Raw genomic sequence first — 13,186 nt, 5'->3', positions numbered from 1 at the left:
GTATTGCTATTACTATTTCATTTTCATGTATATTTTCAATATTGTCACATAAGCAAATGTGCCCAAAGGACTCACTGCATCTTTTTATACAGATGCTGTGCAAAAAATTGTAAAGTGGTCCAAATTTAGGGAATGAAATCATGACTTTCTCCTATTTGCATGAAAAAATTAATTTTAATATTTTCTTTAGGTGAATCTAAAACTGTACATAATAAAAACAAGAGACCACACAAATGTTGCTTTCTCCCCCCTTCCCATGTACAATGCCTTTCAACAAAAGAAAAATGTGGACGGAAGAAATTGACCCTGAAAACGAAAGCTATCATGAACAATTTATACATTTAATGAATATATTCCAGAGACCCCGTCATTGTCTGTAGTTTCCTATTGATTTCTATTCCAGATTAGTGCATATATTTCTCTCTCTCATACACTCTACAAATTGGTCGTTGTAGGTGATGGATGTGGGAGTTGTAAAATTCATTATAGTCTTTCCTGAAAGATAGGAAAATATGAGTTAAAACTGAAAAGTCTCAGTTATTTGAAAGTTGTTCCCCCCTGCATTTTACTGATTCAAGGACCAAATTCAAGTGCATCCCCTCCCGCCACACACACACACACACACACACACACACACACACACACACTCTGCTTATTCAAAGCCTCATATTGATTTGCAGGGGACAGTCAGCTTCATCTGCTGACTCATTGAGACTAACAAAGCTGAGGGCCAGTCTCACATCTGCTCTTCGAACTAACTGTGTGGTAACTGAACTCCAGGAGCAGAAGAAAAGCCCAGAGCCAAGTAAAACCCATCTAGTAACAAAATTGTGTTTCCATTTTTCATTTTTGCCTTTCTTCTCCTGCTGCTTTCTATCAGCAGAGCACTTAACAATCACTAATTGGTTAATGTGTTATTTAGGCAAGTATTAATATTCTCATTTTGCAGAAGAGGAATCAGGCTTCCTGCTGTGTATCTCCTGGCCCTGGGTAAGGAGCTCTTCAGAAGGGAGATTCAAAGTAGGTGAGCCCGTCCTCCTGAGGCCCAGAGACTTGCCTGAAGCCGCTCATCTGGGTCTCACAGAGCCTCTGTGAGATCGCTGAGTTCCTGACTCCCACTTCTCCGCTCAGACCACCGGGCGACACTGCCTCTAATGACAAAAAAAAATCTTTTTCCCATTCCACCCAAACCAATGCTCCGAGGACTTTCTTAATTGCGACGGATACCCTGGGATCAGGAAGCTTATTTGTGACTTGATGAATCTGGACTAGCCTTGCCTGGATTTCTGGGCTTTGCAGCACTAAAAACTTTAAAGTAACTTTGTGCTTTAAAAAAAATGCACACCCAAGATAGCCTACCTATGGAATAGAGATGAAGCATTGATCTGTGGGAGTCCAAGGGGTCACTGAGCTCAGAGGAGCTGATAAAAACAGAATTAAAGAGATGTGCTCACCGACAGACAGAGCAATGACCTACTCCACAAGTGGGGCGGGGGGGCTCTTTACTTTTTAAAGCAAAATATGTAGAACACAGTAAGAGCATGTTCCCATGGGGGATAGGCCTGGATGAAAAACAAGATGGTGAACACAAATCCATAGCAAAGATCGTTAGTAATAGAACTTCTATTTCAGAATGTGAAATCTGACCTCTTTAGTGGAGAACCCAGTCTGTTCCAAAAACATGGCTTTCCATAAAAATAAAATCTTGAAGATAATGTGTTCAAACCCAAATTGCTAAGATGTTATTGAGGGGGAAAAAAGGTTAACATTTGACCTATATTTCATATCACAATAAAAAGAGGCTTTGAAATCACTCTTGTCACACAGTTAGAGCTGTGGTAAATGCAAAAGGAACTTACAGAACTAGAAATTCTATTTAAAAACCACCATAAAACCATTGAGAATCATGTTCAGACTATAAGACCAAGGCAAAATTTCATCCATTTTTATTTTGTGTTTTTTGCCACATCTAGATTTGTAACTAAATTAGACTAAGATACAGCTGCCTTTTTCTTCTCATACCAGAGTATCCATTTAAAAATGCCGCTTGGATCTCACAGGTATTTCTAAGTGGGTCTAAGTCATTTCCTAAGTATAAGTTCTCTCAATCCACATAATGTGGGCATTCATGGAAAGAATATCATGGTGCCCGCTTACCAACCATGGAGAACCATTTGACATCCAGGAAGTCAATGCTATTTAGTGGATTTCCTAGGGCATCAATAACACACTCAGTATAGAGATAGGTAGCAGTTAACTTTAATCTGAGTAGGTGACTACTTATAAACCATAATTTTTAAAAGTCAAATAGATTTTTCTTTAATCCAGAAAGTATAATCTATCTAGATGTTAATTTTTGAAATTTCTTTTCAATGCACACATCTTTGGGGAAAAAATACACTAATTTCATTTATCACTGAGGTTACAAAAGACCAGTCTCAAATGCCCTCCAAATCCACACTTTATAGCTCAAAAGGCCAATAATACACTTGGCAGTAACCTGGTAAGGGTCAAGAGACATAAGGAAGAAACTAAGATGATTGTCAAGTAGCCAGACATGTGGCTGAAAGAAAATTTGTCTAATATCCAAGTTGCTCTACAACTTGTACTCTTTGACAGTTCCAGTCTTCTTAGAAGACGAAATTTCATACTGGAAACAAGTTGAGAAAAGCTAAACAAAATCTAGTATCTGTGATCAGTGTTAGAGACGGTGCAAGTTTGGAATGGGTTTCAATAGATTTCAGAGAGCAAAAATCAAGTAAAGCAAAGCATGAAGAAATAAGTGGGGAATGTCTAGACTGCAGGCCCACGGGTAAGCAGGACCTTGTGTGTTTCCTGGGATCTGCAAAAAGGGGAGAGCTGGTTGAGTATTTGCTAGAATCTCTGTGGGACACAGGTTCAGAAATGGTGGGGTGGACTTTTACATTGCCAATGTCATTCTACTATTATCATTACATAATGCAACAGTGGCAAAGCATAGGCCGAGCAAGTCAAATGTGTCCATGAGCCTTCATGCCTCCCATGAGCCCAAATTCCTCGCAATTCAATCCTTCCAGAAGTGGTATCATTTTTAGCATAATGTTACTATTAGTACTTGGAAAAACATGTTGACAAGTTGAATGAATTTAAGGTTTCATCATCCATAATACTTTGGAATCTTTATTTTACTTTTTTTTATATATAAAAAGAGCTAAAAATACTTTGCAGATGTGATTCCATTCATCTGCCCCAACTCTATGAGGCAGGTGGTGAAAGTATACATTAACCCAGTTTTACAGATAAGAATGTAGGCAAAGGGTAGTGGGGAGTGACGAAGGCAAGGCTCTGGAGCAAATGCAGGAGTGAGTGAATCAAGAGGACCTGATAATTGCTCTGCTGGTGAGAACAGGCCACCTCAGGCAGGGGCTTCCAACGCAGGTCCCAAGACCTGTAAGCTGCCGCAAGGTGGCTTAGTGCGTGGTGTATGCATATATCTAAGCACGTGCCTGTGCAAATTAAAAACAAGCAAAAAAATGAAAAAACGAAAACAAAAAGCAAAACAACAAAAAACAATTAAATCAGGGCAGTTTTACTCTATAAGGAGATTTCCAAAGCAAATGTTTCAGAAGTCTAAAAAGGGCCATATAGCAGCCCTTGACCCATCCACAAAGAATTCTAAAAGATACATTCAGAATTTCTCTACCAGTTGCTTTACTCTAATTTGCACAGTTCTGTCCTTTCCCGCCTCAGTAAGGGAGGGAGGAGGTGAAGGGATCAAGAATCCAGTGTGGCACGTCTGTGCTTTTCCCAAGTAGAGTCTCTATGTGAGTCGCTCAAGGACCCAAATGCTGTCTTGGGTTGGGATTACTATCCCAACACGAGTTCTCTAGCTGCAAGACTGCTCTCCAACCCACATGAAACGTCCTCAGGGTTATATTCAAAGGAATTTTATGAGGACAGACTTTCATCAATGTTAAAATAAAAACAATGGCTAAAGTCCATAGGAAAAGGGTGGTGGGAACAGAAATCTTCTGCAAATTCTTACCAATTAATGGTGTGATACTGTTAACTGATTTGCATGCCAACATGCCCAGGGAATCAGTCATGAAATGTATCTAAATTTTCCTTCTCCAGTACCCTTTATCTCCACCATGTAATGGGAAATAACATTCTTTCAGACTTCAGAATTCAATAACCCTGATGTAACTAGGACTGAGCCTCAGGTTTAAATGTGCCATGAAATTCGGATTTTAAGAATGTGGCGCAATGTGAGAGATGTCTTTTTTAAACTAAACTCAGCTCACCTAAAGACTTTTTACAGAGAAAACATGGCTTCAAGATCTTTGCTGAGTGCTACTTGAACATTTTTGAAAATTTAGGGGCAGGACTTTATGTTTTAACAATTTTCACATGGAAATAGTATGAAATGCCACCATCTCATTCATTCTGTGTGAAAGAATTTAAGCAAGGAACGATGTACTTTCTAAGAAATTGAAGTGTCCCTGGACTCAGACTTCTTTATCAACCTGCTGATGTTTACAAATGCTGAGTCAAAGTTATCACAGGCTGAATCCTGAATTCACTTGATTTGTTTCCATCTCTCTCCCACAAAGCTATGTGCAGAAACAGTTTATTTCTTACATAGTACCTTTATTTCTAAAGGAAAACACTAAAATAGATCTTCAAGTCTATTTGTGGTGTTAGAAAAGAACATTAATTACAATAGACTTGCAAAGTAATTTTGAAGCCCTTGACATCAAGTATAAACACACACACACACACACACACACACACACACACACACACACACATTCATGCACTAAACATACACAGCATTTGCATTAACATATTTTCATATGTACGTACCTCAACAAGGGCACCACTGGGGAGTCTGAGAAAATGGCGGTGTAGCTCTCGGAATCCACTGGGATAAACGGTGTATATAGATACATGAGAAGTAATATCCCCTGGACCAAGTGCAGACACAGAAATTTCATTTTGCTTTTGGAGGTCACAGCTGGAGATCCTGGACTTGAAGCCATGGTTTTTCCAGATATAATCATACACTGCCACCTAGTGAGACACAGACCCCCCCCGAACCGCCCCCCCAGCCCCAGAAAAGAAGAGAAAAAAATTAATTAACTTCTGGCGAGAGCATAACCAATTTTAAATGATTTTACAATAAATCTGAAAGTCTCTGCCTTCTGCATTGCCTGCACTCCATTCCATGCATCCTTTTATGACGTATATCTAAATAGTGAAGATAGGCAAATCCCCGGTGTGTGCTCCATAAAGTTAATTCTAAACAGATGAAGCTGTAATTGGCTCCCATATTAACCCAAAGTAGGAAGATCAAGCAGGATGTAACAATGACAATGTTGATTTTAAAAAAATGCTTGCTAATGGTGTTACAAATGGGTGTTCGTGCATTCTCATCCGAAAGAAATCCTTGCTCATTTTTCCTTGTTCTCACTGTGCTCAATGCTAAGTCTCTACATCATCAAAACAGCAGACCAGATAAATTAAAGATGCGTTTTTCTGAACTGCACAGGGCGGGATTTTTGCCTACTTTGTACATTAACCTACTATTTTTCCTTTGTAACAACCTCAACGTTAAACTTACTGGACTTTTTTTCTGGTAGGATTTCTCAGGTAACAATTCTATTTTCTGATACCTGTGGGGCCTTCTTTAATATTAACTGAATTATGAATAAGTGGAAAAGACACTATTTTATTGCTTGTGTGAAATACTGGTGATGAAGGGGCGCCTGGGTGACTTCAGCTCAGGGCATGAACTTGAAGTTTGTTGAGTTCAAGCCCTTATCAGTCTCTGCTCCGACAGTGCAGAGCCTGCTTGGGATTCTCTCTCCTCTCTCTGTCCACCAATCTCTCTCTCAAAATAAATTTAAGAACCTTATGGCGGCATTTTCTACAATAGCCAAATCATGGAAAGAGCCTAAATGTCCATCACCTGATGAGTGGATCAAGAAGATGTGGTATATATACACAATGGAGTACTACATGGCAATGAGAAAGAATGACATATGGCCATTTGTAGGAAAGTGGATGGACCTTGAGGATGTCATGCTAAGCGAAATACGTCAGGCAGAGAAGATAGATACCATATGTTTGCACTCATAGGTCTAACAGGAGAGACCTGGCAGGGGACCATGGGGAGAGGAAGGGGGAAAGAGAGTGGAGAAGAGTGAGGGACAAAGATCAAGGGAGACTACTGAATACTGGAGACGAACCATGGACTGAAGGGGGAGGGGGAGGTAATGGTCATGGTGGGGGGCACCTGTGGGGAGAAGCACTGGGTGTTATATGGAAACCAATTTGACAAGAAACTATTATTTAAAAAAAGAACCTTAAAATATTGGTGATGAAGATGAGACTATACCACTCTAAAGTTTGTTTGTGGCCAATAACCATTCTAGTATCCAGATATTTCTGTTATCATCTCCTATACCCATTTAGCTATCTAAATGCTTTCTTTTTACTTACTTATTTATTTATTTTTAATGTTTATTTATTTTTGAGACAGAGAAAGACAACGCATGATCTGGGGGTGGGCAGAGAGAGAGAGGGAGACACAGACTCAAGCAGGCTCCAGGCTCTGGGCTGTCAGCACAAAGCCCGATGCGGGGCTCAAACCCACAAATGGTGAGATAATGACCTGAGCTGAAGTCGGACGCTCAACCCACCGAGCCATCCAGGTGCCCCAGATACTTTCTATAATTTCCAATTTTCATATCTGCAGATGCCAGTAGCTTCAGAAGTAGATAGAGGAAAGTAGTCAATGTATTTCTTTCCTCAATGGCTTTTTCTGTTTTGCAGAAAGTCCATATCAAACATGTGCTCCAAAGAGAACTCCTCCTAAAATGATTTACAAATACTTTAAACCCTCAGAAATATGTAAAGATTTAACAAAATGAAAGAAAGTTCTGGCCAATTACTCTTTACTTCAAGTCTATAATTGGCAATAAACTCCCAAGATTCCAGCCAATGATTCTTTTTTCTTTGAAACTAAAAAGGTAAGATTGAAATCTCGATGAACAGGTACAGAAGTGGTAAATGTCTTAAAATGGCTTGAATGAGAAAAGATCAAGGTCTACTATAATTAGAAACAGAAGTTTACTGAGGAGGCATTCTATCTTAGGTTTCTGAGAAAATCTAAACATGCTTCAGGAGCTAAATAAAGCTAGCAAGAATTCACAGTAAGCATACATTTAACTCAACTTTAACTGTGATGAGTACACAGAAGGAATCTTACGGAGGAGGTGAGACGTGAATTGTTTCTCAAAACCCTCCAGGGCTTTGGTAGGTATGAAAAGTACTATAGATGTTTCTGGTAAAGAAGCAGTAGTCCTAATGGTAGTGGTATGCAAACGTGCACATTGGACTCAAGGGCCGATGAATGGTGCCATGGATTAGATTCTAGCAGGGGTGTGAGGAACAGGATATGAGGCTGGAAACATCATCCACAATTGCAAAGCTGTCAGATGCTGTGCTAAGATATTTTTATTGAAATTCATAGGGAGGGGAGGTTTTTGAACAGAGGAGAGGCCTGATTTGACTTGTATTTTAGAGTAATAGAGCTGGGAGCATTGTGAAGGTAGACCAGAAGGACCAGAGATTGGAGCTCATCCACCCAAAATAACTGTTGAGACCCGGCTCTTGGGTCATGGCATTTGGATTGGAGACAGAGTCCATGATTTCTTTGCCTGAGGTAGACTCCCCAGAGTTTGGTCACTAAGTAGATATAAGCTGTGAATGAAAGACACACCTCAAAGGGGGCAACAAGCAAAGCATGAGACCCCACTGGCCAGTGACCCCACTGAAATGGGACCACCGTGTGTGAACAGGCAGTGCAGGTTTGGGGAGGGACAATAATCAGTTCATTGAATATCTCAAAAGGAGAAATTTATGGAACTATGGTAGCAACTATGGAAACATAAGTCAATTTTTATAATTCATTCTTTTTTTTAATGTTTAATTTTGAGAGAGAGAGACAGAGAGAGAGAGACAGCATGAGCAGGGGCGGGTCAGAGAGCAAGGAGATACAACATCCAAAGCAGGCTCCAGGCTCTGAGCTGTCAGCACAGAGCCCGACGTGGGGCTTAAACCTATGAACCATGACATCATGACCCGAACAGAAGTTGGACACTTAACCTATTGAGCAACCCAGGCGCTCCGATAATTCATTTCTAAAGTGCATGGTAGCCTGGTGAGGATGGTTAAGTGACAGCACACATCCCCAAGGTAAATCAGGAGACAACCATGACAGGCTGCCCTTCAGGCCCCCAAGAAGTCTGTGCAGGTTCAGAACTGAGGCCTCCTAACCCTTCCAACACAGCTCCAGGCCAGGTATTACAGACATCTCTCCTTCTCTTCTTTAAAGGCAGCCATTCACTGCTGTTTCCTAGCCTCTGGATGTAAAATATTGAGCTTCAGGAAAAGCAGAATACAAAGAATGAGATGGGAAGAAACGTGCCATGTCCCAGAGACCTAGACAGCCCTCTGTTCATTCCACAAAGTACTGGTGATATGGGAGCTTTGATAGCAATGTGAGCCTCCCCATCTTGGAAACGCAATATAAAACTAACCTGTGCAGAGGCCCTGGACACCGTTTGTCTGTCCAAAGGCTATGAAGGAGTCCACATTTGTCTGCAAAGCAGCAGCTCCTACTTTGGAAGCTGACTCATCTCTAAAGGTAAGTGATCTTCAAGATTTGGGCAGGAAAACGTGCCGAGGAGATTTTTTAAATAGTTTTTATTCACTTTGATGATGCACTTCCTTCGTCCTCTCCTTTTTAACCATTTCTAATCCTAGGGAAGAGAGCATAACCTGCCCGCTGCCCAGAGACATCTTTAACCTAAGTGTCTAGGAAGCAAGAACGAGGTAGGTGGACTTGAAAGTAAGTCAGCTATCTTTAGTGGCAGGTCTCAATGTGGGCAATTAACACACACCACACACACATACACACATTTATATGTATATTTTTACCTAATGTTACAAGTCTACCAAGTTGGTATATTAATTCCCTTTATAGATTCGGAAACCAAAGCTCAGAAATGTCAAACAGCTGGTCTGGAGACACAGTGAGGTGATGATATTTACTCAGAGAGAATCCTTAGTCATTATCCTTATTCACATCACTTACACTCCAGGCTTCTCTCACAGCTTTACTGATTCTCTCCCTGGTGAACTTGGAACAAGAAATCAGAAGAGCCCCCTGCCCTTTCCCTCTCGTTAGGTTACAGCCAAGCTGCCTCTAGGAAGTACCCATATTCTCTGCCTGTCCATAGTCTAGTTTTAACAAGAGGAGCCTCTCTCTCCTGAGCATGACCTTGCATTCCAGCTCTGTCTGTTGTCGAGTCTCCTTCCTTATGAGGTGATGAATTAACAAGCCCACTTGGCAGCTAACCTAGAGCCCTATCTTCCAAATGGCTTTATCCGTAATGAGGCTGACATGTTCATGGCCTTTGGTCTGGTTCCTGTGTTTCCTTAATTTTCTCAAACAGCTCAGATGGGGAAAAGAGGTAGAACACAGTAGCTCCCTGAGACCCCTACAGTAATCAGGTCGCTCTGATATGTGAACTCAGATTGGTCTGACTCTAAAGCCCGTGCACCTCGGATTACGCCACGTGTAAAACATTTGATCACATAATACACTACTATCTCTGTGCGTTCGTGTGTGGCTGCAGAATGGGGATGTGTCTGAACATGATTCCGGACGCTGAGTTTGACCTTAAGTTAAGTGCTCACCTGGAAGAATCCGAGGGAAGTTTGTTTTTGTTTGGGTTTTTGGGTTTTGTTTTTTGTTTTTTGTTTTTGTTTTTGTTTTTTCCTTCCTGCATGGGAACTTTGTAAACACCCTTCTTGACTCAAAAAGGGTGTTGTGTAGGTCATCTTGAAAAACAGGCACAGAGGCAGCATCAAAATTACTGCAGACATGAAGTCTACTATACCCCACGGAATTTTCTCGAGGTTCTTTGAATTGAAGATTAACTAGAAAAGATACCGGGGTGTGTTTTTCTCCCCTCTTTCGGCCCATAAAGTTGTAATACTAAAGCAATTGGAGTTGTTTCCAGGATTTCTAGCTAGCGGGTCTTAAGATAGGATGATCAAATACCTATCAACAGCAAAGTACGTGGATCAAGTTAAACCTTATTATTTTGCTGTATGGGTACACACCTCTTTACGGAAAAGAAGGCAGAGCACAGCAGAAGTGGGGAAAGAGACCCATAAAACCTCACTAGAAATGGTTAAGAATCTGAACCAGATGTTCACGAGGAAGAGAATATTTTCGGTTACCTGCTGATACATTGAACATTATCCCATTGGCCGTGAACACATCCTACCCTACGGGTAATTGCTTTATATTCTGACTTACAACTGAAGACAGCCTGGAGCAGTTGGGGATGCTTAGCTTTGAAACCTTCTTAAAATCCTCCCTAGGGTTGAGAAAGTAGGGCAAGGTAAAAAAAAAAAAAAAGAAGAAGAAGAAGAAGAAAAAAAAAAAAGAAGAAAATGGATTTTTATAACAGGAACTAAATCTGAAGAAAGACAGTTCCGAGGATGGACACAGAAGTGAGGAGTGATGAGGAAGTCACCATTTGATTTTTCTTTGGTCATTTGGGTTATGCCTGAATAATCGACGTGGGGGAAAGTGATTCTCAGTTATGGTGTTTTCTTTGACTTTTCACTCTATTTCTTTAAAACTAGCTGTTGACTAACAAGCTTCACAGCAAACTGACTTCTGGTAGTTGATAAATACTCACGTATAATATTTCTCATTTCGTTTTATTTCAGACCATGAAGGCAATCCACATAGAGGAAGGGAAAGATTTGTTCAGGCAAATACCAGACAACCTAGACATTCTTGCCTAGGGTAGGTGAGGAATAAGAGGAAGGAAGCAGGATATGATTTTTCTATAAACTGCTTTTTCTATAGATTCATTTGTTTTCCATTTCCTGGTGAGGCATGGTTAAACTATTTGGCAGTCTGAATAAGATCCCTGGAAAATTGGAGTTCACTCAGTATTTCTGCCAAATGAGAGGCCAGAAGACAGCTACTGTGCGCTACTGACTCTGAAGGTAGCTCCGCAAGTGAACTCTTCTGTCACCTGAAATCTCTTTCATAAAACCAATCAACTCTGTTCCTTCATTTCCAGGCCAGCCCAGGAAGGACTCCTCTGGGGGGCTCGACCAGGACGCACAGAAGCTTAGAAGAACCTACAAAATGCCAGACCCGCAAGCAGTAATCCTTAAATGAAATTCGTCGTTCAGCAGAAAAACAAGTTAAGGGCGGTAATTCAATGATAGACGAAACAGGCGGGAACAGGTTCAAATGCTGCATATTTCACAACAGAGCTTAATTAAAATTGGACTATGAGGCTGTTAATTGCATTATAATAGTTCAGCATGAAATTAGGTCTGATGTGAATGTCCTTATAGTGGATTTGTTTATGTTATTATAATTACCCAGTGGTACATAGATTTACTGCATAGATACATTTTTAACAGACCAGCTCTTGGGATTTCTTTTCTTTCCTCGCTGGAATTTGCACTCTATTTACAAGTGTGGAAAGTCGGCAAGAGGGAACCAGGGTCAGGAAATTAGGTCATACTGGATGATCTGCTTGGTGTCTTGTGTGTCTAAAGCTTAGAACTCCAAATACATTGAGTCTTGATGTTGGTGCTTTTATTCACCATTTCTTTGGGAGGGAATACATCCCTAAAACTAGGTCTCAGTAAGATGGGTGCTTAAAGTCATCTTAGAAAGCAATAAATCTTTCTTTAAAATCAACGAATGCAAATTGAAGATTCACAATATCATATATTCCAGTGCAAATTTTTAAAAAAGTCAACATTTCAAAGATTTGGGTCTAGTCAACAATAGTAACTCTTATTCACAGATGGAAAAGGTATGGCAGGAATTGGTTTGGTTTTCTAAATATAAAAATGGATTTATATTTTTCCTTGATTCACCGATAGTTCCCACTTTCTGGACAGAGACATACTTGGCTCACATAAGAATCTCACCTATGACCTTGGCTTAAACACTAAAAGCTGAGATAATATCGGAAGTTTTGGAAGCAAATACTACACAGTTGATAATGTTTTCAATTTTCATCAAGGTATTTTTATTTCTGTGCAGACTATATAGCTCAGCCACTTTGCATATTTCTGCGTTTTGTGTATTGCTTTGAAATAAAAGGGAAAAATTAATACAAGATTACCTACAAATAAATTAGGTAAGTGAGAGGATTATGCCTTTGTTGTTTCTTTCTTTAACATAACCATTAGGAATAAAGAACAAGCACTTAAGTAAATTTGAATCAATTTAGAGAAAGGTAATAAACTATGTTGCATTGCCAGAAAGCCACACTTCTAAGTAAAATTACCTGTGCTTAATTTAGGTAGAAATTATGCAGTTTGGGAAAGCTAATGTATACCTATGTGTGCCTTTATACACATTCTATGATCTGTTTTGCTGTTGTGAATATCTCTGATTTTAATAACCCCCCTCAAGTTTAGATCTTGTATCTGTCAGCAGAAATGTGTGCTTTTCATAGCACTGCTGCAAAATTTTTCAGAAACACACTAGGAGACCACAAAGAACTTCTGGTTATAACGGTTTTCAAAGGTCTTGGGGATAGAAATAAATGAAAGAAAAAGTTACATACAGGTCCTTTCATGCAAGTCACAGGTCTTAGCAGTATTCCCAAGGTTTTTGTACATATGTGTGCAAATGTTGATAATAGCACCAATGCACCTACATGTGAAACTACGGATTTGTTCAGAGGCATAGGAGCATGGGGAATCCCCCTGGCCTAATCCCCCTCACCCTTCCCCCACCTCCAGGCCCCATCCCCCCGCTGCCCTTGCCTTTCACCACGCATGGGAAGCACTAGCTACACATAGGAAGAGAGGACTATAAGGTGAACACATTTCACTACAAATCTGAGATCAGGAGTGGAGATGAGATTCAAAAGATGACAAAAGGGGAAAGGGAAGGGAAAAAACAAAACTTTGCTCCAGTCGCCCACTGCTTTTGGAGATAAATCTTACAGGTGGCAAATGCATTTGTTGAAATGGAAGGCAATCTTACTGACAGGCTAGCAGTATTTTCCATTCATGTGTTTCACTCTCTCACTCTCAGAATGAAAAAAAATTAATTTTACAGTCAGATTGTACAAAA

The 13,186-nt window shown here is 40.2% G+C and overlaps 1 protein-coding gene across 1 annotated transcript in view; it reads right to left on the bottom strand.

Annotated features, from left to right (window-relative positions):
• Window positions 1-4,487: 4,487 nt before the first annotated feature.
• The window catches only part of OFCC1 (orofacial cleft 1 candidate 1), a 284,782-nt gene continuing 276,083 nt past the window's right edge, over window positions 4,488-13,186 (bottom strand). Inside the window, 2 exon segments of the mRNA XM_029943141.1 lie at window positions 4,488-4,505; window positions 4,846-5,052. Coding sequence (XP_029799001.1) covers window positions 4,488-4,505; window positions 4,846-5,052 — 225 coding nt within the window.

This window comes from Suricata suricatta, chromosome 7 (genome assembly GCF_006229205.1).
Source record: "Suricata suricatta isolate VVHF042 chromosome 7, meerkat_22Aug2017_6uvM2_HiC, whole genome shotgun sequence".
NCBI lineage: Eukaryota > Metazoa > Chordata > Mammalia > Carnivora > Herpestidae > Suricata > Suricata suricatta.
The sequence above is the reverse complement of the archived record's forward strand: the minus strand, read 5'-3'. Positions and strand labels throughout refer to the sequence as shown.